Raw genomic sequence first — 23,188 nt, forward strand, 5'->3', positions numbered from 1 at the left:
GTCCACAGCAGTCCTGAAGTGGCCCTGTAGTGTTTATCTGTGTATCTCTAGCAGTCAGTGATGCCCAGAATATACAGGGAGTCTATTGTTTGCTCAACTGTTACTGCTGAGCTTTGGAATGTTCTTTTCTGGGTTTGTTGTGTGTTCGTGGGGTATTTGCGGGGAGGAAGTGCCACAAGATAACAGGCCTCAGCACATAGAGGTAATAGCAATAGCAGCAGATTCACCGAGTGCTAACCACATGATCATATGTTACTGACTGAGTCCCCACACACCCTTGCAGTGTGTACTCATCCCCCTCAGTTTATAGATAAGAAACCCAAGAATCAGACAAAATTAAGTAGCTTACTTAGAAACACACACGCGCACACACACACACCTAGAAATAATTTTGATGAAAATAGATTACTAGAAAGTTAAAAGCCAAATTTTTAACAATTACACCATATCACTTTTCCCAGATAGAGGTTAGAGTGTAGTATGCTTGCATCTACGTGCTAGCTTAGAACTTGCTAACTAGAGAGAGTTTACGGGAGAACAGAGGGGATTGTAACTTATATTTGTGTTTTGGGTTTTTTTTGGTACCGGGGATCGAACTCGGGTCCCTGCGCTTGCACAGCAGACGACGAAACCACTGAGCTAAATCCCTGGCCCTGTAACTTGCATTTATACTTTCACAGTGGATGTCTACTCTTGGCAAATATCATTCTTTGATCCTGGGACTCATTTCAGCAATCCTGACTCAACCTCAGAGCTCTGCATAATAGTATGGCCACCACCAACAACAGACTGGAACTAGCCTGCAAATGAAACCTCTGTGTTGTACTTGTCTTCAAGCCACAGTGGTACAGACATTGCATTACATCAGCAATTACCTCAGTACTCATAAATATTATTTGAATGTCAGAAGCATTGCTGCTTTTAAAAAGGTACTTATTACAATTTTTTAATTCCTGTTCTTAATCTACTTTTAAAATCTAGTACAAAACTACAATACAGCATCTGAGTATAGTAACAGGTTTTTGGGAGGTGGGGTTATAAATGAATCTGTAGTAGCTGCTTTCTTTTAAAAAATCAAGCTTCTGATCAGCATTATTATCACACCAATAAGGCAGTTTTCTGAAGCATATGGAAGGTGCCACTTAAATGTAAAAGGGTTAGTTAATTATTGGAGAATGTAATGTGAAACTTGGCATTTTGTTGCCCTAGAAACAGGGCTCAGCATTCCATGTATATTTGGAACTACCTAATTACTTGTAACAACATTTTGACTATTTGACTATTTCACCATTAGACTAGATCCTTTTGTACTGGATACATATTTCATTATGTAGTGATTTTATCTTCTCTTTCAATGGAAATACATTTATCTCTGTGCTATTTTTGGCCCAGAAATAAAAACAGGTAAAAAAATGTTTATGCAGTAAGGAGCAAGTAATGTCTTGTCTCTTTGACTATTTTGTGCTAAATTTTTTTCTCTGTGATATATGTTCTAAATGTAGCTTGTTTCACTCAGACCACAGCAGCTGAAGAGAAAATGTAATTATCTTGAAATGATGAGTCTGTTGTAGATAGAAAGAAGAAATAAAACAGTAAGAAAAACAAAGATCAATGCCTAGAAGACAGGAAATATAATGTAAGAAATAATGTAATGGAAAGGGATTTTTTTTTTGGTATTAAATTCTTAATTGGTACATTGTAGGTATACAACACAATTACATTTCTCATTGGGAATTGTACCTTTACATAATGCATCTTGGTTCTTATTTTTTCTCCATTCCTAGCCCTCCCTTCACGCTGGAAAGGGATTTTTAAGCCAGGCTTGTATCCTTATACAAAAATAAGTTCCATGTGGACCAATGTTTAGATTTTTTAAATGATTTAATGTAAGTATGTGGAAATAGGGAAATGTTTTAGTCTTGAAGCATGGAGACTTTTAAAGCATGACATGAATGTCAAAAATCATTTTAATAAAAGATAACATTTTTCTATAAGGAAATATAAGAAATCAAATACAGCAAAATACCTTAATCTAAGTAAAATGGTGTGTAATGTGAGAAAAAATAATTATAACATTAGTTGTTTATTAATAATATTAATAAAGTTTAAACCATCAATAATGGAAATATAAACAATGTAATTGAAAAAAGAACAGAGAAAATAATTCTAAACAAAGGTAAAAATAGCCCTAAACATGAAAGATGTTCAACTTTGGCATTAAATAAAATATATGCAAATAAAGAATATACCTAGATGCTTTTTGCCTATCATATTGGCAAAGATTAAAACTTCATTACCTATTTTCACGGAAACAAACATTCTAGGAAAAAAAAATAGACACTGGTAAGAACTTAAATTGTTATTTTTGGAGGACTTTATCCTAAGGAGAAATTTGTATGTAAGTCAAGAAAATTAACTGTAGTTCTGTTTGTTATAGTGAAACAATAGAAGCATCTTAAATATCCATCATTAGGGGATTGGTTAAAACAGTGTAATACCTACTGTGGATAGAGATAATTCAGCTGATTTTTTACTTCTCTGTACTTTTCTATAATGATTAAATTTACATGAAAATTACAGCATTTGTGTCATTTTCTTGAAACTTTAAACAAATGTTTTCAAATGGAAGCTTGTGTTGGACTAGGAAGAATAGAGGCTAACACTTGTTCAAGGATATAAAGATCTGGTTGTAGCATTCAGAGCATGGAGTTTTCCGAATTCGGTGATCTTAGTGATCTTAAGTGATCTTAGACCGTGGGGACCAAGAATACAGAAAGAATAACCATAGTCGAGTGAGGCAGGATGCAGAGTGGATACAATAGGCTCAATTTGAGCTATGGTCTGTTTGAAGACTGTGTGAGATCCACATGGAGATGTCCAGACACAAAAGATTATGTGGGTCTGCTGCTGTGGAGATGTTGGGCTGGAGATACAGACACAATAGTCACCTGCTGCTAAGAGATTTTATTACTTACTGTGTTAGTCCACTTTGTGCTGCTGTAACAGAAGACCTGAAACTGATTAACATGTCAAGATCAGAAAGTTTTTCCTCAGGGAAAAACTCTACTGGGAAGTGTAAGACAAAGGCACCCGTGGGTTTGGTGTCTGGTGAGGGGGACATCTCTGCTTTTAAGCTGATCCCTTGAATGCCACCTCCACCAGAAGGCTGTTCCTCACACAGCACAAGAACAGGAGAGAGAGTGAACAGCAGTTCACAGGCCCTTTTCATAGTGGCATTGGTCCATTCGTGAGGGCTCTGCCCTCCTGACCTAAATGCTTCCCAGTAAGCCCCACCTTCCAGCACTTATGCATTGGGAATTAAATTTTAACTTGTGATTGATTGAAAGGAAAGGAAAACATTCAAACTACAGACCTACATTTCCCACAGGGTCTTTGGTCACTGAAGTCATAAAGACAAAATGGTTCATATTTGGCCCAGATCATAAATGGTGTAAAAAAAAATGTTTTTTTTTTTGGTTCCGGGAATCAAACTCAGGTCCTTGTGCTTGCAAGGCAGGTGGCAGAACCACTGAGCTAAATCCCTGGCCCTGGGCAAAGTTCTTTGATGTCATCTCTCACTCTTAGGCTTTTGATCTTTGAAGATGCTCTCTCACCAGGAACTCTGTAACCATCCCAGTCACTCTCCACATTTTTGCTGTCTTATAGACCAAGTACTCGGGTATGTAAGCAGTACCTTCTACTTCAAATCCCATCTCAACTGAGACAGCTATCTTTGAAATCTGTTTCCTTTGCCGCCACCTCTCTAATCCAGCCTAAAAAATATAAATAAATAAATAAATAAATAAATAAATAATATACTACTACATTTGGAGTGTTGTAAAAATCATACTCTTATTCTTTCTTTCCACTGTAGCCTGGAATGTGAAATTTGGGTCCTTTGAAACAGAATTTCTATAAAACTCATGCACGTCAACTCTACAGGAGCAATGGGGCTACCACGAGGCTAGATTCAGATTGTAGGAGAACATAGCAACACAGTGGTCAGTTTATGTGAGCAACACAGTGAAAAAAAGGACAGATTTATGGGGGATGGTAGGGTCTACAGCCGTTTTAGGTTAGGGAGGAAAAAAACTCAGCATTTGTGGACCTCCCAAGGCAGGATTTTATTATAGGTCCTGGGTAATTCAGGCAGTTCAAGATCACCCAATGTAGCCTCTTCATTTCAAGAGCTGGAAACTGTAACAGAGAAGGAACAACAGACTTTCCCAAAGGCACAAAGTTATTTGTAATTGAGGTAGCATATAGAGAGTTACATGAGAAGTCCACTAAAAATGATTAGAATTATAAATAAAATTGAATGAAAGGAGGATGTACCTCAGCTGTATACTAGATGCCTAACATGTATAAAGCCCTGAGTTTAAGAAGAAGAAGAAATTGGATGTGGAGTGGGGAATCAAACCCAATGTTTCAGGTGCCTGGCATACCAGATGTTTGATTCTCTTTTCTGTCCATGATATATAAATGACATACGCTTGCATATACATTACACTTTTACTCTTACATTTCTATTTCTTTAGGAAATCTTCTTAGGGACTGCTTTAAATCCTGAGCTTACAAAAAATAGCATGTCTAGTTCTGTGCAGGATCACGCTGATGATTGATGAATAAATGTGTTAGTTAATGAAATCTCACAGTGCTTCCATCTTATTTTGGAGATGTGATAACATAGCATGAGTCAGCATAGAATCTCCAAAAAAATGGGAAAATGGCAGGCCCATTGTTAGGAGGATCACTTAGGGAAATGCCTGAAATCGGGGCCAGGGATGTAGCTCAGCGGCACCATGCCTGTCTGGCAAGTATAAGGTCCTGAGTTCAATCCTAGGTACTGGCGGGGCAGGGGGAGGAGCCTGAAATCAGACCATGTAGCGTAATTCCTTGGTCTCAGTGGGTCTTCTTCTGAACTTCTTTCTCCCTGCCTCATCTGTTTATTCCTTCATTTCTACCACAGCAGTGTTAAGTGACTTAGGACAACTCCATGAAAAGAAAGCTGGCTCAGTTGATATAATTTACACAGTCAAACTGTCGAAGTGCTCCTGGGCAAGTTTACATAATCATCCAAGCTCACTTGTTTACAAATGAAGAAAGTGAAAGAGTTGAATGATGATTTGAATAGAGTCCTTTTCCAGCTCTGCAATATTTGATCACAAGATGTCTTGCCACTCAATCAGCACAGGTCTTTTCTTCTACCCACCCAACCCATTTTTTTAATACCTTCAAGAATTTAAAAATTTGGAATAGCCATAGCTAGTTTTCATACTTATAAGGTGGTTGATATTTCCATTTGATAGCAGTTCTTGTGTGTGAATATATTTATAAACCTGTAGAGAATAAAACACAATTCCATAGTGCATAGGCAGATAAACACGTTGTGATATCCTTAGGATATTTGTTGAAGAAATGTAATAGAAAATGATACGATGTGATTATCATGAGTGAGTAATGGAAATACTAAGGCTGAGGTGGCTTGCTAAATCTATTTATAATGATGCATTCTGAGATCAGGAGAGAAATGAGACAAAGGTTTTCAATCAGTATGTTGAAATCAAATATTTTTATCTTTAACTTTTGAAATAATAAATCAAAATTATCTGGCCAAATGCCCCAGCTTCCATAGGGAAATCTTAATTGGAATAGAATTTCTGGGTTTTCTTGATACTTTGATTGGGGCATTAAGAAGCCCTGATGGTTAGTACAAGGTTAAGAGACTTTGCCCCCAAATCACCTAAGTTTAGCACCAGCCAGTTTAGCTTAATGGTTAAGCTCTGGAGACAGACTTCCTGGGTTTGAATCCTGCCCTTGTTTCATATTGACTCTGATCTTGGGACAGGTATTTAACTTTTTGATGTTCAGGTTCCTCATCTGTAAAATGGGGGTAATACACTTACCTTATAAAAGATACAAGGTTGCTTTGATAAGTAAATGAAATAATCTTTAGGAAGTGATTATCACAGTACTTAGAATGATGAGTTTTTAAAATGGTGGCACATGTTTTATTTTTGAAAAATTTATCTGCGTACTAATTTGAGTGCTTAAAAGATTAAAGGACTGTGTGAGGAATGATAAAGTAGTATTTTGTGATGAGTATTTATATGAGAGAAAAGTCAGTATTGACTTAATAATAAGCTCTTAAGCTGGGCGTGGAGTACCCATCAGTAATCCCAGTACTCTAGGAGGTTGAGGTGAGAGGATTGCAAGTTTAAGCCCAGCCTGAACAATTTAGTGACTACTGAGACCCTGTTTCAAAATAAAAAGGCTTTAGGCTATATCTCAGTGTAAAGGCCGTGGGTTTAATCTCTAGTGCTGCAATTAATAAATAGGCTCAGCCTTTTTTAGTGTTTGGGTTTTTTTTGGGGTTTTTTGCTTGAATTCTTTTATTGGTACATTTTAGGTATACAATTCCTTTACATTCATCATTGGGTGCTTGTACCTGTACATGATGTATCTTGGGTCTTATTTTTTCCCCCATTACCTGTGCGCCCTTCACCCCTCCACCCTTCCCTATTTACATAGACTTCGTTTCCTTTTTTTTTTCTTTTCTCATTTTTCCTTTCCATTCTTTCCTTTCCCCATCTCCTCCCACCACCCCTACCCCTTTGGACCTTTTCCTATTTCAAAGTATCAGTTATTAGTTATTAATCCTTTTAATCCTTATTTATACTCCCAGTTTCGCACACTAGAGAAACTATTCGGTATTTACACATGTATGTCCTATTTATTTCACTTAAGAGTATGGCCTCAGTATGCATCCATTTAGCTATAAATGACTAGTTTCTCGTTCTTCATGGCTGAGTAGTACTCCATTTTATTAAAAAACCGCATCTTCTTTATCCAGTTTCCAGTTGATGGGCACTTGAGCTGTTTGTAAGCTTTAGCTATTATACACTGTGCCGCTATAAACATGGGAGCACATGTATCTCTGTGGTATGATTCTGTTAATTCTTTTGGGAAGATACCCAGCAGGGGAATAGCTGGGTCAAATGGGACCTCCAGCCCTAGTTCTTTGAGGTATCTCCACACTGATTTCCATAGTGGTCGTACCAGTCTGCACTCCCACCAACAATGGAGAAGGGTTCCTTTCTTTTCACATCCCCGCCAGCATTTGTTATTGGTTGATTTCTTGATAGCAGCCACTCTTTCTGGGGTGAGGTGGAATCTCAGTGTTGTTTTCATCTGCATCTCTCGAATGACCAGTGATGTTGAACATTTTTTCATGTATTTATTTGCTGCTTTTACTTCTTTGTGTGAGAAATGTCTGTTCATTTCAGATCCCCATTTTTGAGTTGGGTCTTTGAATTTGGGTGGTCTGATTTTTTAAGTTCTTTATATATTCTCGATAGTAGCCCTTTGTCTGAGTTACAGCTGCTAAAAAATTTTCCCCACATTGCAAGTTGTCTCTTAGCTCTGTTGGTGGTTTCTCTTACAGTGCAGAAGCTTTTTAATAAGATGAGATCCTAGTAGTTGATTCTTTCTGCTAGTTCCCGTGCTACTGAGGTTTTGTTCATAAAGTCTTTTCCTATGCCAGTATCTTCAAGAGTTCTACCTAACTTATCTTCCAGCAAGTTTAGTGTTTCTGTCTTAATATTTAGATCTTTAATAACACTTCGATCTTAGTTTAGTGCATGGTGATAGATATGGGTCTAGTTTTAATCTTTGGCAGGTTGAAATCCAGTTTTTCCAACACCATTTATTAAATAGGCTATATCTCCTCCAATGAGGGTGGTTGGCTTATTTGTCAAAGATGAGGTGGCTCAGTATATCTGAAGTTGTTTCTGCGTCTATTCCACTGATCCTCAGGTCTGTTTCTTTGCCAGTATCATGCTGTTTTTATCACAGTAGCTTTGTAGTACAGCTTCAAGTTGGGTATTGTGATACCCCCAGCCATGTCCCTGTTGCCCCAAATTGCTTTTGCTATTCTAGGTCTCTTCTGGTTCCAAATTAATTTTTGAATTGTTTTCTCTAGTTCTGTGAAGTATATTATTGGAATTTCAATCGGCATTGCATTAAATCTATATAGTAGTTTTGGAAGTATGGCCATTTTCACTATATTAGTTCTTCCTACCCAGGAACAAGGGATGTCTTTCCATTTTCTTATATCCTCCTCGATCTCCTTTTTTCAGGGTGCTGTAGTTTTCAGTGTAGAGGTCTTTTGCTTCCTGTGTTAGATTGATTCCTAAATACTTCATTTTTTTTGGATGCTATTATAAAATGAATTGTTTCCCTAATTTCTCTCTCAGTGAGTCTGCTATTTGTGTATAAGAAGGCTATTGTTTTTTGAGTGTTGACCTTGTATCCAGCTCCTCTACTGAATCTGTCAATTAAGTCTAGAAGTCTTTTGGTAGAGTTTTTTGGGTCTTACAGTATCATATCATCAGCAAATAATTTAGAGTTTAACTTCTTCCTTTCCTATCTTTATCCCTTTTATTTCTTTCTCTTTTCTAGTTGCTGTGGCTAATATTTCCAGAACTATATTGAACAGGAGTAGTGATAGTGGGCATCCTTGTCTTGTTCCTGATTTTAGCTTTTGTTTTGTTTTAAGACAGGATATTACTATGTTGCCCCGGCTAGCCTCAAATTCTTAGGCTCAGATGATCTTCTTGCCTCAGCTCCTGAACAGTAGGTATTACAGGCATGAGCCAGTATGCCTGGCTAGGCTCTTAGCCCTTTGTCTACCTCTGCTATTCTTATTCCAAAGGTTTTTATGTATATTGCCTGTATACCAAGAAATGTACCCATGTAATCCCAGCAGTCTAAGAGGCTGAGGCAGGAGGATCACAAGTTCAAGCCTAGCCTGGGCAATTTAGCATCTTAGCAAGACCCTCTCTCAAAATTTAAAAAAAAACAAAATTTTTTTTTTGAAAAGGCTGGGAATGTAGCTTAGTGTGAAGGCTCTGAGTTGTATCCCAGTACGTCCCTCCCATCCCCCAAGAAAAAAATGTATTACATTTTAGATGTGACAAGTAAAGTCTACTGAGCTACTAAATCCTGCATTTTACCTTAATGACATTCAGATTTCTTGCCAACAGACACTTCTCTGAAGAAAAGAACATTGAAAACCAGAAAGCAAAAGACCATTTTCAAATAGCAGTCCTCATTTTTGAATGATCTAAATTCACTAAAGTAGACTTTTAAACTCAATCTTTTGAGTCTTTTTATAAAATAAAATGTACCTAATGACATGACTTGTGTATAATGTCACATTTCATGTGACATTTGCAAACAATGGAAAGTTTAATCATATTTACTAGAGGAAGTAGGTACTATTACATGCTAAATAACTGTAGGAATAAGGAACCAATCCTTGTCCCTGTTCTAATGTAATACTGAATTTACTAAATTCTGACATTGTGTCCTCTCTTTCTGTTAGGATGTGACTGTCCTCTCCATTTAAAGCAAAAGGGTCCACATTGGGGCCAGGGATTTAGCTCAGTGGTTCTGTCACTTGCGTCTTAAGTGCAAGGTCCGGAGTTTGATTCCCGGTACCAAACCAAAAAAAAAAAAGGGTCCACATTTATAACTCCAGGCTGAGGAAGTGGTAAATAGCTTTGTGTCTACCCTGAGGATAAAAATGTTATTTTATTTCCCTTTCCTCTGTTTTTTCTCTTTTAGTCCATCCCTTCCTTCCTACATACACCCCCCCCCGCGCACACACACACCCTACACCATGAAGCTAGACTTCTAGTATGAAATATGGCTCCTAGTTTCCCAGGTGTGTGCAGCCTGCTACCAGTAGTTGTTTTTCCTTTTTATACAAAGGGTAATTACTGCCAAAATATATTGGGATGTTTTCTTTTCTTTGTCATTCCTTGTTGCTATTACACATTCCATTGACTAGATACATCACACAGGTTGTAGAGGTCTTCTGCATAAACTTGGCAGGTTGAAAGCATGTGCTTGTCTGTATTCCCTCCCCAAACCTCTACAAATGTGAAAATAAAGAGTAGCAAGAGAAAAATCTAAGAAACTCAAGAGGACAGGAGAAGAGACTACAACAAAAGCTTTTAAAAAGCAGGTGGACAAAAATAAAGGAGTTACAGCAGAAAAAGAAAGCCACAGCATGCTGGCGGGAGCAGAAGTCTAGAGACAAAGGCAGTGTACACAGTAGGTGCCCAGAAAGGTTCATTATAAGGAGCATAATGAAAGAGGGTGGGAAGTCTGCATACAAGTATAAAATGTCCAGACTGTTTCTCTCCAACTCTGGCAGATGACTGCTAGTTTTCTTTCTGTAGAGACTGAGCCGGAAAGACTCTAAATCTTGGAAATATAAGACTTGTTAATGCCTTTCAGCAAGGCAGGTGGGGGAATCCTCTTTAGGAAAACTGACCAGTCCAGAGAAAAACCAAGGGTTTCTTGATGGTCCTCCAACAAAATAGCATTCCCAGGCTACCCTGACAAAGGAATGAAACAAAAAGATAAGGCCTTGGCTTTAGTCTCCTTTCCTTCCATATGAACATTCTGCCTCACCAAGTGCAACACTCTGGTGTTCAGAGTAACACACTTTTATAAAGCAGTCTGTCTGAATGCAAGCTCGCAACTTACATTCAACAATAACCAGTGGTCTGTTTCAAACGCTGTAGGGAAAGCCACCTGTGTTGGTCTCTTTGTGGGCTCTTAGGCTAGGTATTTATCTCCTTCAATTTCAATGTTCTACTCTATAAAAGGAAGGAAATGCACTTAGGATAATGCCTGGCAGATAGTAAGTGCCCAGGACATTGGAGTGAATAATAATATTTATCATCATCTCCATCATCATTCTCAGGCACAGTGAAATATTTTTGCATAAAATTGATCAGGGCAAAAGAAGCTGTCCTTCAGTATGATTTTTTTCTTTTTTAAGATCTAAATCTCAGGAAAAAAGTAAGCCCTTTAGTGTGCCTGCATCCTTTTATAAGTATATGTAATTCCCAAAAATATACTTGGTATAAATATTGCTAAGAAATTTCACTTTCCTTTGGTTACATGAGATTGTAGAAAACCCTAGAGACAAATTCTATGGTCACCATAGCAACAGCTCACCCCATCTTTCATTTTTTTGAACCTGTCTTAACACTGCATTTTAAAACAGTTATTAGTGGTTATTTGTAGCCATCATAGTTTTCAGCGTGAGAAAAACTATTTTTCATGGATCGTCCATTAACTCTCTGTCAGTGACTCTCTGCTCTCAGGTGGCTGCTGTCAGCTGCTGTGTCCTTTTCTGAAAGAGCTGATGGCCCATTTGAGTTGGGAGCAGAAACAGAAGCTTTCAGCCCTAAACTGTTTTCAGGTTGCCAGTGGTAGATAACTGTCTTTTGAGTAGTTTGATTTATCTTCTTAGGCATCCACTCTCCTTAGTTGTCTACTCCATCTGGACACCAGTGAGCACTAAGCTGCCATGGGGCGGATGTAAACTCTTGTATTGTTCAAGCCTTGCCAAGCTTGGGGAAACTAGGTTGAGGGCAGAAGAATCCCAATGGGTAAATTATCTCCTCATTAGGGCCGTCTTCCTGTCACTGCCTTCCCCTTCCTGGACCTTTCTCTGTCATAAATGAGATCAGAACCCCTGCTATCAGTCATCATCCTGACTTGCAAACTCCCACTCTTGTTTGCTTGAAGCCTTTGTGATCCTAAAAATAAAACCCAGTTCTCCCCTTTGCTTTGACCTCCACCTTCTCATTTGAGATGGTCTCAGGAGGAATGACGGGGAAGGGACTTTTCACCCTCAAACAGATCTTGTCCTTCCGCTAGTGACAGGTATTTGCTGCATATGTGTGCCCGACACCATGTAGGTCACCTGCTATATGGATGGAAATAGTCCTAGGTGATCACTTTAACTTAGTGGCCTTAGAATGTGGCTGTTATTCACCGCCCTTCCAGGTTGTCTGGAAGCACCATGTGCCAGGCATTGCGCACAGCAGTTTACGTGTTTTATTTCCTTAATCCTCATATCAATCCAGAGTTATATCATATGAGTTAGGTACAAGTTTGACCTTTGTTTTACAGTTTAAGCTCCTAAGGCAGCTTCCTGAGGTTATAAAGTAGGCATAGGTTTTGTCTAATGCCAAATATTGTGTCTTAACTACTCTGCTACTAAAAACAAGTTATGCCATAGGCCCTAGTGATGTGGTTTGCATGAGTGTTCCCCAAAGGTCCATATGTAAAAGCTTGGTCCCCAGGGTAGCTCTGTGTTGTGGACCATTAAGAGTAGGGCCTTGGCCAGGAATTTAGCTCAGTGGTTTCGCCGCCTGCTGCACAAGCGCAAGGACCCGAGTTTGATCCCCAGTACCAAAAAAAAGAAAAGAAGAAGAAGAGTAGGGCCTAGCGGGAGGTCCTTAAGTCAGTGGGACCTTCAAAAGGGATTGTGGGGCTAGTGCCATATCTCAGAGGTAGCATGCATGCTTTGTATGTGAAAGGCCTCAGGTTCAGTCCCTGGCACTGCAAAAATAAAGTGGGGGGGGGGGACCAGGCCAGTTATGCAGTCAGCCTGTCCCCCCCACCCCCCTGTTTTCTCCAGCACACATCCCCACCATGTTGTGCTCCCATCACCAGAGACCCAAACCAATCCCAATCTTGGACTTGAACTCCAAAGCTACGGGTCAGAATAAGCCTCCCTTTACTTCATAAGCAGCCTGTGGTGGGTATTTTGTTACAGTAAAGGAAAGCTGACTAATACACTTAAGCTTAGAAAAGAGGCAGATAAGCAGTACCAGACATAATGCCATGAAGTGCTTAATCTAGTAGACTACCAAAATAATATTGCTTGTATGTGTGAATATTTCTACTCTGCTTGGTTCCAAAAAGGATTAAAAGCTGTCAAAATGATTTCCTAGTTCTCATTTGATTTTCATGGTAAACTGGGAATCAAGGTGTTATTGCTTCTATTTTAGAAATGACAAGTGATTCTCAGGACTTGGCCATTTCAGTAAGTGAGTGAGTCAGGCCTGGTTCTTATCAAACACAGAGCACCACACATGGGGTGTCAAGAATGTCCTGGTGGCAGTGCCAGTTGGTTCCACATTGTATGTAAGCTCAGGTCTGAGCAAACAATAATTTTGTTGCTTCTATCCCTACCCTTCTGCCCCAGGAGAAGCACATGTTACTGTGATTTGGTTCTGTTCTCTATCGGACAGGCCCTTGAATGCAGAGGTAAAAGTCACGTACACCTTAAAGTACCTTGTGCCAGACACATCCATGGGTAGTACAAGGTAGAAAATTGCATGAAAATGATGGTGCCCACTCGTCTGCTCTGGAAAGTTAGAGGAGAGCCCAGCTTTATTGATATCTGTAACATTTTATATCAGATATAGCCAAAGAGAACAAACAAAAAGATTACTGGGAAAGTTGGGAACGACTAGACTCATTTTTCTACTGGGAACTGATTTTTTAAAATATTGTACCTGAATGTTTTGAAACAATGTTACATAAATGAAGAATTGCCTATGATGCTTCCAAAATGAACTTCTAAGCTTGTAGATCCTCAAAAAATACTTGTTTGATAATTCAGATCTAATCTCATTACAGGTGAAGAGTACATTTCTTTATCTTTGTCCCTTAGTGCGCAGCTCAGACAGTTCATAAGAGGTTGGTGATAGGTGCAGAAGAGGGCAGAAGAGTGCACAAATGCCAGCATCACTTGCAATAAGTAATAAGTAATCCCACATAGGTATAGAAGAAGAGCTATTCTCTGTAGTTTAGCCATTAGCTTTAACTTGATATAAGTCTGTGTTTTGTTGTTTTTTTGTTTTTTGGTACCAGGGATCGAACTCGGGTCCTTGTACTTGCGCAGCAGGCAGCAAAACCACTGAGCTAAATCCCTGGCCCAGTCTGTGTTTTAAAAAAGAACAAGGTGGACAAAAAGCTCTCCCATTTTTGTTTTTGTTTTGTGTATGAAATGAATGAAGGAAAATTGTCCCCATTCTCTGAGGGCTTCTTCATTGTAGCAGCCAGTTTCGTGTGGTCAGCCACACTGCCTGCCACACTTGAAATTTCACTTAATGTGCATGTGTAGAGGACTAGCTCCACCCTTACCTGTGCAGTGCAGTTGTCCAGTATGTGAGCTAAAGTTAGGAAGCCAGGGAAGCAGTGGTATCCTCCTGGCTTATTTCTCACCCATCCCACTGCGTGCAGCCATGCTGTGACACATGAGCGACAGGCCCAGCCTTTTTGGGATGCAGAAGATGCCTCCCTGTGTCTGTGGCTCACAATGGCAAATAATAGACATTTCTGCAATATTTTCCCTCCCTGGTGTTTGAATGTCATTAAGCCTGTCTGGAATCTACTTAACTATTACTATTACCCATCAAACCCTTTTGTAAAAATAAAGTAAAAGAAAATAAAATAAGGGTCAAGAGTGAGGAGTGGACTCAAGGAAGAAAAATTGTGTTTACCAAGGAGCTCTCTCTTCCTTCCCTATGATTCATACTTAGAAAAGCAGAAGGGCTTTGGAACACTGACTGCAGGCACATTGAGGCAGCTCTCCTGGCACTTTCAGATGTTGTTTCAGTTTTCCCAGGCATTAAAAAGATGTTTTTCAAATTGTCCATTCCTTCTTTCTGGGCCAACCTGAGAGTTTTTGTTGCTGAAGCCTGGTGTTTTTATGGAAGATTTGCCAGTTAGAACAGATGAACCCAGACCTTTATATTTATTTTTTTCCTGAAAAACTAGACCCTCCATATTCAAAATTTATAACTATTCTTTCTTATGATTGCTATAGTACTAAAATGAATTGTCTCTTACTCTTAGCCTTCCTATGAATTGAAATTTACATTTGGTTATTCTTAATAATTTCCTTTTAGGGGCGTTGATTTTTTTTTTTTTTTTTTGAGACAGGGTCTCACAGTGTAGTTCAGGCTGGCTTTGAACTTGCAGCAATCCTCCTGCCTCAGCCTCCAAGTGTGCTGGAATTAACAGGCTTATGCCACCACGCCCAGCATTCTTAATAATTTAACATATTTTGTTTGTTTGTTCATTGAAACAGGGTCTCCCTATGTGGTTCAGGCTGGTTTTGAAATGTAGCCCAGGCTGGCCTCGGACTCACTGCAATCCTCCTGCCTCAGCATCCCAAGTGCTGGGATTATAGGCATGAACTGCCATACCTGTACCCACACCATGGTTATATAATTCAAATATTTGGTTTTTACAACTTCGGGGACTTTGGGTTAGGAGGAAAGGGCTAGTTAGAGTTGAATAGAGGAAGTATCTACTGAAGGTCCTCATCCTGATTTTTACTATTTGACAGCACAAGAAAGAAAGATGATTGTGTTAATCAGCTTTCTGTCACTAACAAGTACCCACAATAATCAGTTTATAATGAGAAAGGTTTATTTTGGCTTATAATTTTAGAGGTTCCAGTTCTTGGCTGGATGGACCCATGGCTTTCAGGCCTATGTTAAGGGTGTGGTGACAACGTGACAGGGTAGGGAAATGAAAGCAAGTAGGGGCCAGGGCCCCACCGTCCTTTTCAGGGATCTGACACCCCTTACCTAAGGACTGCACACCAGGCCCCTCCTCTTGAAGGCTCAGTGCCTCCCAGAATGGCCTCCCTGGGGAGCAGGAGGCACACGGGCCTTCAGGGGACATTTAGGATGCAAACTGGCAGCCACCTTGATTTTCTTATCTTCATATTATAAATAAGGTTTTTTTTAATTGGTAAATTTTTAAAAATTTGGTTGACATATAAATCTTAATTCTCAAAATTCCTTCCTTTCTAAACTACAGATAATGATTATGTTCTTTTATGGTTCCAGAAACTGTCAATTTCTTAATATCCTTACATCCCATCCCATTCCCTCTTTTTTTAAAAGCTTCAATCATTTCTGCTCTAGGAATTGGCAAAAATACCAAAAGTAAGTTATAATGGTAACCTCTTTGGATGATTATGTTTATCACTGACTTTTTTTTTCTTTTACTTACAGAGTGGGAAAAAAGGGTTTAACAATGTACCGAATAATAATTTGTATTGTGTAGGAGAATTACTTTGGATATTGACTCTTTTAATAAATTGAATATTAATACAGTATTCACTTGACTAGAAAATGCTTTATTTATGGAGGAATCAATTACTGAAAATTTATTTCCTACAAAACTTGATCTTATCAAGAAATAATAAAAAAAATTTTAAACTTGATCGTCAAATAAAATGTACTTAAGGAACCAAGTGCAGTGGCACATGCCTGTAATCCCAGCTACTCAGGAGGCTGAGTACCAATGCTAAATGAATGAATGACTCTTAATTTTTATATTAACCTTTTTTCTCTCTCCTACCCCCAATTTTACTTGGTTTCAGTCACTTTCAAAGTCTTTTGGAGTGTTGAAGAGTGTAACTCTCAGGGATGGCGAACATTTTAGAGCCTTCAGTGATACAAACAACCCACTGCAGTACACGTGCCATAGGTTCGCCATCACTGGCTAAGATTTCTTTTTGCGTGAGACCTTGTTAGAATTCTGTAAATCCATATTCTCTGTCTTCTGCCCTCATCTTGTTAGTTTCACTCTCTTACCAGCCTGTCTGTTCCATGAATTATCAAACAGCAGAATCCACGTGTCATCCTTTTGCATGTTGTGGCATGGAGACAGTAGGAGGACGAAGTCAGGAGTAGGTGGCTTTTCACCTGACCACATTTTAGTCTTATTTCCTTTGCCACCATCTTTGATTTCCTCCTGCCATGTACCAAAAAGGCAGCAAGCACTTCTTCTTTGCATCAATTCTGTTTATAGGCAGGAGGATACTTCACAACTGGAAGTGGATTACTGTTTCACAAATAAATAATCATGAATTTCAACATATATTATTAACATTTATAAATCTTAGTGGGCCTAGCTACTGTTGCCAAATAAGCACTTGCAGTTGCTTGATACATTGATAGATGACTTATTTCCCTGCCTTTTAACAGCTTATAGCCTTATTTAATAAGGAAGTGAGTAGAGTTGTAGAAATAAAAACTAGCTCTGAACTTGAGTTATATTACTAGAAGTAAATCCAATCTTATTTTTTATATAATCAAAGAATCCCTGGGGATTCGACTTTTTCATGTATTAGAATGTTTTGAACACTGAGATGTTTTTATTTTTTTTAATTCTGATTCTTAAGAAATCCAAATTAGTACTGAGCTTCTCTTCCCTCAGAAACATCCCTACAGAAATCCATAATCTCACCCACAAACCCATATAAAGCTGTTCAACACCAGCTAAATTCTCTGCTTTTACCCTGGTTTACTTCATCTCCTTGGTCTACTCATTTCTTTTGTGGCACACCTAACCCTGACTACTTCACTCAGCCTAAAATACTCCACAAATACTTTTTATTTGTATCCTGTTCCTTCTTTTTCTTTCTATTTTCTTTCTTACTTCCCTTTCCTCAGAATTATTCAATGTACCAGTGATTAATTTGTGTGATACTCCTGCCCTAGTCATAACATTATTCGTGATTTTGCTAAAGTTTTGTCTTGAGTTCTTAGCCAGAGTTTTAGAAAGCATCAAGAAATGTTTGCATCTTTTTAAAACTAACTTATTCATTGCTCAGATTTCCTACTCAAAACCAAAAATATTTCCCTTATCTCTGCCCAAACCAAGCTAGTTCCCACAGCTTTTTATGCTTTATAAACAGGACTTATTCCAAGATCCAGTCTTTCTCAACTTCCTGCTGTTCCTAACCAAAGGCCCTTTCCCCTTCACTTCACCAGGATCTTCTGTACCAGCTTCTTGTCATGAAGCTCACCCGAGAGCTAGTGAGTGTGCAGCTTTGGAGTGGCCAGAGAAGTCCCACAAGGGCTTCTGTGTGCTGCTTCCCCAGTGATCAGTTGGTGGCCGCAAAGAGCCATTTCTGCTTGTAGGACTGTCACGAGGAGGCACTTCAGCTGTCAGTGTAAATACTTTGTTCTTCTCCCTGTTTCCTTCCATATACATTGCCTTTTGATGGCTGATAAAGTAGTGGTCCGGGTCAGATAGAACAACTAGCTTCATTCTGAACGGTTCCTTTATATACCATGAAAGAGAAAGAGAACGGCAAAGCAGAGAGTCCATGTATTAGGTAATTTTTTATGTATCAGAAAAGGAAAGATGTCATCTTTCGACTGGAATTAGAGGGAATTTATAGAGCCACAGGGATAGAATATGGATACTATCCCTAGCATATCAGAACTACTTGATAAATACTCATTCCATGAATAAGATACATATTTCTGTATTAGCAGAGGTGTATCTAGTGATATAGCAGCCAGGTCAGAGAGAGGAAAGTTTGGCAGCAAATATCCTACTTGTGATTGCTTTCTGTTCCATGAAAGGACATGGGAAATAGTATTTCTCCTGGAGTTGTTTGTATCATGACATATTATACTGGTACACTTTCAGGTGAGGTGCCAATGGCCTCATTTTTAAGCCGGGGGTCTGACAAAGTCAGATTTTGACTTTGATATCTAACAAGTCCCTCTGTTATCCATCCTCATTTCGAAAAATGTGTTATTATGCTGCATTTATTTAGCACTTCGCATTTGCAAAATTCTACGCCTGTGTTATTCTCTACTAAAAATCCACTTACTTATCACCCTTTTTAGAATGGCAGGCAAGAATACCAGAAGGTCTAAGGACTGGATATAGAACTCAGAGAAAACTACTTGCAAACTGTTTTTTTTCTTCTTTCTTTCTTTCAAATTCTCTTTGGAAATAGGCAGACTTTAAATTATGAAGGAGGGAACAGATACAAATTGTGGCTCTTCTTCTTATAAAATTGATTAATTCTGGGTCTGGAAAGGGACCCAAGGAAGTTATTTACATAAAATGTGCTTAAATTGGCTGGCAAACTCTGGGGAGTTGACTACAAAGGGGACGTTTGGGAGTTTTTAGGGTGTTAGAACTCTTCTGGTGTCTTGAATGTAGTAGCAACTATCTATACAAGTGGATGCATTTGCCAAAACATACAGCATTATAAACTGAAAAGTATGAATTTCATTGTACATTATAACTGTTAACCTAACTATTAAAAACAAGTATATTGGAAATTTTAAAGAAAGACGTTTTCATCTGCATTGTGAGGTAGATAGATAGTAAATTCTTCGGAAATATTCAAACCCAGACAGTGATCTTAGGTGGGGGCGGGGGAAGGTCCTTGCACTAGTGCATTTATTGACTGCAGGCTCTAAATATGTTTATTGAAAATTAAATTTAAATTAACTCTTTAAGAGTAAGAATTAGGGATCTCAAACAACAAAAATTTAATCTATAATACTGATGCTTTTTATTTTATTTGTGGTAGTGGGGACAACTAATAATTGTTCTGAGACTAATGATTCTGAAAACAGTTTCTAGCAGGATGAAAAAGAAAGTGGTTATCCTTTTAATTACGTTTTTAGAACACAAAAGTAGATAGCAGCAATTGAATTAGATTCTGGTTTAGTTATACAACACTCTCACTCTTTGTATCAAAGACGGATTCTTCTGATAATTACAAAATTTGTTTCATTGATAAGATTCCCAGTCCACGCTTTGGAGCCAGCTGCATTGTCTTTTTGGCAACCTTTCTCTCTCCCCTCTCCCTTCTCCCCTCTACCAGGCTCTGGCTGCAGTTCCCATCTGGAAGCCAGTTGCCACAGGATACAGAACTCACTAGGGAAGAGGGGAAGCTGCATGAGTATGGGTAAGTGTGGTGGCTCTCATAATCAGATAAACAGCGTGGAAAGCTTGCTCGCTCATGTGGAAGAACCAGTGTGGCAGCTAAGTGGTGGGGTTGTTGGCATTTATACATGAGGCCTGATTAGCCTGGAGCATTTTCATTTGTGACACTAAAAGAGATAAAGGGCATTGTCACTTTTGCCATTCAACAGTAACAAAACCTTTAGTTGGATTACATTGAAGGACAGCTATCCCACTTTTTTTAATTAAATGATGAATTTGATTGCAAGTAGGCAATCTCTTATGACATTCATGCACTGTGTGATACCTTCTCTATTATCACAGTAAATCTCTGGTGTTTTTCTTTTCACTTGATCTCTTTTATGTGACCTTCCTTCCCTTTTCAGAAACCTCTACCCTACCCAAGACTTTCACTACCATTTCCTTTTGTAGTCTGTGACTCAGCTTCCTGCCTTCCTGATGACATCATTGTTGAATAAGCAGCAGTGCAGGCAAATGCCCTGAACTTCTCTGAGCATGGCCTGATTTCAGAAGACAGGAAGCTTCTCAGTTCCTGCCACTGGAGTAGCCTTGACTTGGCCTCCTAGGCAAGCTCTGTCTTCACCTGCAAACCTCCCTTCACACTAGGGACAGAGATCTCTCTCGCCATAGATACCAACTTGTAGAACCAGAGATAGCCCTTGAGAACATACTCTTCCCTCTCTCCTCTTTATGGCCCTCCTTCCTCTAAGAAAGTTTACCCACATTTTACAAGCTGGAACCTCACTGTCTCTTGCCTTCATGAACACAACACCATTGGGATTATTAGGGTTGTGTTTGTTTATCTTTTCCTTACACGGCTTGTCTGTCTTGGCAGCCTGCTGGCCTAGGCAATAATAAAGCTTCTGCTGAGGTGAGCAAACAGCTGATGGCGTGGGACTCCTACACAGAGGGGACTCCTACACAGAGAGGACTCCTACAGTGGCTGTCAGTAATCTGCCAGGCTGGTGGTTGGAACAGGCGAGAACAAAAGCTAGTCTGTTTGCAGGCAAATTGGGAGATCACTGTGTTGGTTGTGTCCCTCTCTCTTTGCCTTTCTCCTGGGAGAGTGCTCTGCTGGCCAGCAGTCCCAGAGAATCATCCTGGCAAGTCCCCGTCCCCTGGCCTTACCTGCCCCTCACATTACGGATGGGAATTCTGAAAAGGGCCCACATTTATCGATCTGAACTGCCTTCATTGACCGAGGGATTTTTCTTGTGCTCACTATTCAAAAGTGGGCTCTTACTTGCACAGTATTCTAACTTGTTTATGTTCTGTCTGGCTACTCACAGAAGTTGTGTACTAATTTCTCTTCTAACACTGATGAGGGCTTAGCAAAAGATCACTGCTGCCTGGCTGGAAAATGCAGGAATTCCACTTTGGGCAGCACATTTCGTAATATATGTATGTTTCCTAAAGTGATAAAATGTTGATAGTTGAAAATATCCTAGACATTTATTGTACATATGGATTGTTTAGACTTAGCAGAGGTCATACCAAGTAGCTGTACCTGATCCATCCTGGGGGAGGCAATGGACTTATTAAAACTCCTATCTCTGTGAGTCTATTGGCAAACCTCTCAAAGGGCTGCTGTGCGGGAATGATCATGTTAAATGTGTAAAGTCTTGAGTAGCTTTCACTTTAGGCTTCTAAGAAATAAAGTGTGAAAAAAGACTTTTCTGTTCTTCCGTGCATTGAAGTTAGCCTTAGAAAGTTTGCAAATGGCTTTAAATAAATTTTAATTTGAGCTTTAAAGGTCTGTAGCTAAGTTCTCCCTGTCCATCTTTGTTACTCTTCAGAGTCTAAACACGGCCTGCTGACCATGAATAAGAGAGAAACTGGGTATAGTCATAGTCATGGATGTGGTTTAAAGTCCATCAAGAGAAAAAATTAGAACTTCAGTGGTCATTGGAGACATCCTAAGGCAAGTTAGGTTTAAGTGAGAATTAAGTATAAAGTAATCTTGGGTAAAGGAGATAGTTGACATTGTTTAGTTTGTTTATTTTTAAAGTGAAGAATGGACTAATCATGATAACCACTACAACCAAACCTCTTTAGCATCTAGCAGTTCCTTTGGTCCTTTGCACTTACCATGCCCCATCTTTATTATTGTTAAATATGTTTATGTGTTTATTTGTAATAAAGCAATAAATGCCCCACAAAGGGAATTTATATAACATAGGTGTTAACAAAATGATCAGCACACGATAGTATTTAAGACATGTGTTGGTTGAAACTTTTTTTATTTTACTGTGGGCCAAGAATCATGTCAGGCACTGAGGAATCATGTGGAGCATCCCAGTCACTGCCCCACTTACCCAGGGAGTTTACAGCTAATGAGGAAGTGTCGCTGTCATTGAGGTAATACACTATTTCACTTGATGTTTCTCTTTTAAAAATAAATGTTGGCTGAGGGGATAGCTCAATAGCAATGTTTACCTAGCATGCATAAGACCCTGGACTCACTCCCCAGAACTGCAAAAACAGTTATTGTAAAATAAAATAGCTTCTCATTGGTCCTTACACTTCAAGTCTCAAATTTTCACATTCGCAAGGAGAGGAACCTAAGTAGCTCACCTATTGATTTGGAAATGGGAGAGAAAACTTGAAATACTAAGGCGCATACTTATTTTCATTTCATGCAGATTTCATTAGATCTAGTGTCTAGTGTACCTATACAATGCCTTTATTTAATTTTGAAGAGGTTAATTCTGTACAGAACATTAGAGTGAAAGATTTTCCAGCCAAACCTGGAATATTTTTTAAAATGGAGCTGGCACAGTGGTGCTTACCCATGATCCCAGCTACTCAGGATCACAAGTTTGAGACCATCCTGAGCAACATAGCGAGACCCTGCCTCAAATTTTTCAGTGGGAAAATAAAAAGGGATGGGAATATAGCTCAGTGGTGGTGTGCCTCTGGGTTCAGTCACCAGTACTAAAGAGGGAAAGGGCTAGATGACCCTATACTTATAAAACACCTTCAAATCTTATTTTTCCCAAACCTCTCACCAGAGAACCAATAGGTAACCTAAATGAAGTACTGTTTCTCACTTCTTCTCCTTTCTCAGCTTTTGCTTTGGCACCTGTTCCAAAGGAAACTATCCCAATGGCAGATGGCAGGAAATAGCAGGTGACAGGTTGAATAATCAGCCTCTCAAAAACACTGGAATTAGCCTATATCCTCCACTCATGTATGGCACAGAATCCTTTACCTCCCAAGTTTTTGTCTTACCTTTTTCTTTTTAAGAGAAGAATTTGATTTTTAGGGGGTCCAGAAATGGGCCTGCTTCTTGATTATTAAAGAAAATATGTAGACTTCAGCTGACATGATATGACATATGAAGATCCATCCTAACCAAAACAGATATAATGAAGGACTACAGCACCCTCTGTACACATATCTTCCTCATAGCCCTCTTTCCACTCCAACTTAGTCTTTTGTCCGAGACCCTGAGGAACCAGGAGAAGAAGCTTCTACCCCAGCTGTTTGGAGTGTTTATAGATTTCCGGCAAGAGCAGCATCAGGAATTGTTTTGTGAGGATCTTTT

The 23,188-nt window shown here is 39.1% G+C and overlaps 1 protein-coding gene across 7 annotated transcripts in view; it reads left to right on the forward strand.

Annotated features, from left to right (window-relative positions):
• The window catches only part of Mrps27 (mitochondrial ribosomal protein S27), a 111,936-nt gene that overhangs the window by 71,033 nt on the left and 17,715 nt on the right, over positions 1 to 23,188 (forward strand). For 3 of the 7 annotated variants that reach the window (XM_021250663.2, XM_021250664.2, XM_087203150.1), the window contains 2 exons: positions 19,541 to 19,624; positions 21,901 to 21,999. The exons of 3 other annotated variants lie outside the window; for them this stretch is intronic. In XM_021250663.2, coding sequence (XP_021106322.1) covers positions 19,541 to 19,624; positions 21,901 to 21,999 — 183 coding nt within the window. The remainder of the gene's footprint in view (positions 1 to 19,540; positions 19,625 to 21,900; positions 22,000 to 23,188) is intronic. One more of the 7 variants, XM_004872856.3, reaches the window with a different exon arrangement.

This window comes from Heterocephalus glaber, unplaced genomic scaffold (genome assembly GCF_053883595.1).
Source record: "Heterocephalus glaber isolate CG9 unplaced genomic scaffold, H.glaber_assembly_v1.0 deba00001788, whole genome shotgun sequence".
Classification (NCBI taxonomy): Eukaryota; Metazoa; Chordata; class Mammalia; order Rodentia; family Bathyergidae; genus Heterocephalus; species Heterocephalus glaber.